Source organism: Zea mays, chromosome 5 (assembly GCF_902167145.1).
Source record: "Zea mays cultivar B73 chromosome 5, Zm-B73-REFERENCE-NAM-5.0, whole genome shotgun sequence".
Taxonomy (NCBI): Eukaryota; Viridiplantae; Streptophyta; class Magnoliopsida; order Poales; family Poaceae; genus Zea; species Zea mays.
The window spans coordinates 38,781,097-38,783,420 of record NC_050100.1 but is presented as its reverse complement, the minus strand read 5'-3'; the positions used below and the strand labels follow the sequence as shown (position 1 = coordinate 38,783,420).

Genomic DNA, 2,324 nt, shown 5'->3' with positions numbered 1-2,324 from the left:
ATGTAGGGTCGTTATACAGTAAAACATCTCTATATAAGGGTCATCATGCAGTATCATGTAAGATCTTTTCATAGTATAAAAGAGAAAAGGAAGTGATACAGAAAGAGGGCATAGTTGTTTTGCGGAACAATCGCATGGTAACATTAGTTGTTGGTTATCAACTCACAATATCGGTTGTCTTAAGGAATGGTTTCTTATGGGATAGTCAAAAGAACCTTGATGATGTTACATTAGACGTCGCGCTGTGGACTGTCCATGGATACATGGCTTACTACTGAAAAAATAATCCTAGAACAAATCTAGCCCGTGTCGAGGACATGTGGACTGATTCTAACGGGAAAAAAAGCAATCTACTAAGCCTCGCTACATGATGTTTACTATGACCAGCTGCTTGCTTTTCTTTATTATTTTCAGTCTCCGGCTCAGCTGATGATTTGATCCTGGCGTTGAGGACGACCTAGAGAGCCTTCGGAACATGGAGCTAATCTTCGATACAAAATGATCCTGGCGTTGAGGAAGCTTCATCGGCATCAGGCGACTGACCATCTGCAGTAAAGAGAGAGGAAAAAAAAGATTGTCAGTTCAAACTCCAATACAAAATGATGTCACGAATGGTCTATATATTTTCCTCACAAAGTGTAGCTTCTGTAATCATATACCTGAGGGCAGATTAGAAATGATCTGCTCGACTATTCTACCACCATTCACACCACGCCCCTTCTCCTCGCCCTTGCTACCGTGACCAGCGTCGCCAGCGCTCGTCTTGGCACCATCCTCAGCGCTGCCGCTGCGGTCCCCGTTGGCGCCGGACATGGCCACGCCGATCCTGGAAGCCACAGCGCTAAGTATCCCGCCACCGTTGGATTCATCCCCCTGCTTCTCTCCACCATTACTGCCACCACGGGTCGCTTCGCCATTGCTCGACTTAGCGTCGTCCCCGCTGCCGCCATGGCTGTCGTCACCGTTTGCACCAGGCATGGCCATGCCGATCTTGGTGGCCATGGCGCTCAGAATCCCGGCTTGCTCACCACCTGCCACATCCCGATCTTTCACCTCCTCCTCTGTTTCCATTGCTCCTACACGAATCAATCGGTCAATCAAAAAGGTTACACTGCAAAGATGTAACATTTCCTGAGCTCAGACTCGGAGGCCGGAGAACAAGATACTCCTTGGTCCTTACCTGACACATGCGGCAGCGCAGGGGGCGAGCTGTGCAGCAGCTTTCGGAAGATTCCGCCGCCGGGATACTGTGCTCAAAGGGGCGACGCGCGCGGGATGAAGACGCGCGCCGGGGGATGGGGGCGGTGTGGCTTGCGCGGGCGGCGGTTATCACGGCGCGTCGGGGGAGGGGTGCCTGGCGCAGGCGGATACACGGCGGCGCGACGCGCGCGGGCGTGATTCGCGGGTGGGGGAAGACGCGCGCCGTGGCCAAAATCGCGGGCGGGGGCACTTCGGTGGTGAGATTATGGGCTTGTCTGGCAGCAAGGTTTATTTTAGTTTTAATATGATACTACGGTATTTGAGAATATTATAGTATTCTTGACTAAAAAGGTGTTTGGTTGAATTTTATAAAATACTGTTTGTTTTGATAAAAAGGTGTCACGACCTTGGTTTATATAATTAGGGCATGTACAACCCTGAGTTCTTGAATCGGTTTTCTAAATATAAAAGACAACTAAGAGTCTATAATATAACATAGAGACTTTAGGTCATAGATATAGTTAGGAGACAAGATATAGAGGGTCATTTAAAGGCAGACTCTTCGCGAAAAATCCGTCTCTTAATTTTTTTACTTATCCTCTAAAAATTATTTAGGACTGGTTTGATGACAAGATAATTATAGGGAATCCATAAGAGAGGAAATTCATTATTATTTAAAATTAAATAAAAGAGATTACCTTTTCATAGATTCACTCCAATTCCTTTATCAAACGGACACAGATCGCCTGGCTTACATGTTTTTACTGCACTGCTTGCAGTACAGCCGTATCTACCGAACTTTACATCCAACGCTTCCTTGGTAAAACTTGGTGGACCTCAACAGGCCAAAATAATAGAAAGCAGGAATACAACCAGAATGTGGCAATGCGCGTAGAGATAGTTTTGGAGGGAAAACGAGCACCCGCTGCTATGTTTTGCCACCGAAATTAAATAAGGCGCTTGCCTCTCTACCTTTCTCGTTCTCATATCTGACAAAAGGAACAAAACAGCAAATTAGAAGATACAACAATAGAAAGAGTCCATGAGTTGAAGGGACCTAGGGACCCTCCCATTCTATCCGAGCGATCAAGTTCTGTCCAGAGATGGACGAGGCAAATGAAGAG

The 2,324-nt window shown here is 46.8% G+C and overlaps 1 protein-coding gene across 1 annotated transcript; it reads right to left on the bottom strand.

Annotated features, from left to right (window-relative positions):
* Positions 1 to 481: 481 nt before the first annotated feature.
* On the bottom strand, positions 482 to 1,231 carry LOC103628153 (keratin, type II cytoskeletal 2 epidermal). The gene is made up of 3 exons (XM_008648411.2): positions 1,181 to 1,231; positions 660 to 1,076; positions 482 to 546 (listed from the first exon to the last, which is right to left on the bottom strand). The coding sequence occupies exons 2-3, from the start codon at positions 1,069 to 1,071 to the stop codon at positions 482 to 484; spliced, it is 477 nt and encodes a 158-aa protein (XP_008646633.1). The 5' UTR covers positions 1,072 to 1,076; positions 1,181 to 1,231.
* Positions 1,232 to 2,324: the final 1,093 nt, after the last annotated feature.

Coding starts and splice junctions, on each gene's coding strand:
- LOC103628153 (XM_008648411.2), bottom strand. CDS start 1,071: ATGGAAACAGAGGAGGAGGTGAAAGATCGGGATGTGGCAGGTGGTGAG. Junction 547..659: donor CATTTCTAATCTGCCCTCAG/GTATATGATTAC, acceptor TCTTTACTGCAG/ATGGTCAGTCGCCTGATGCC.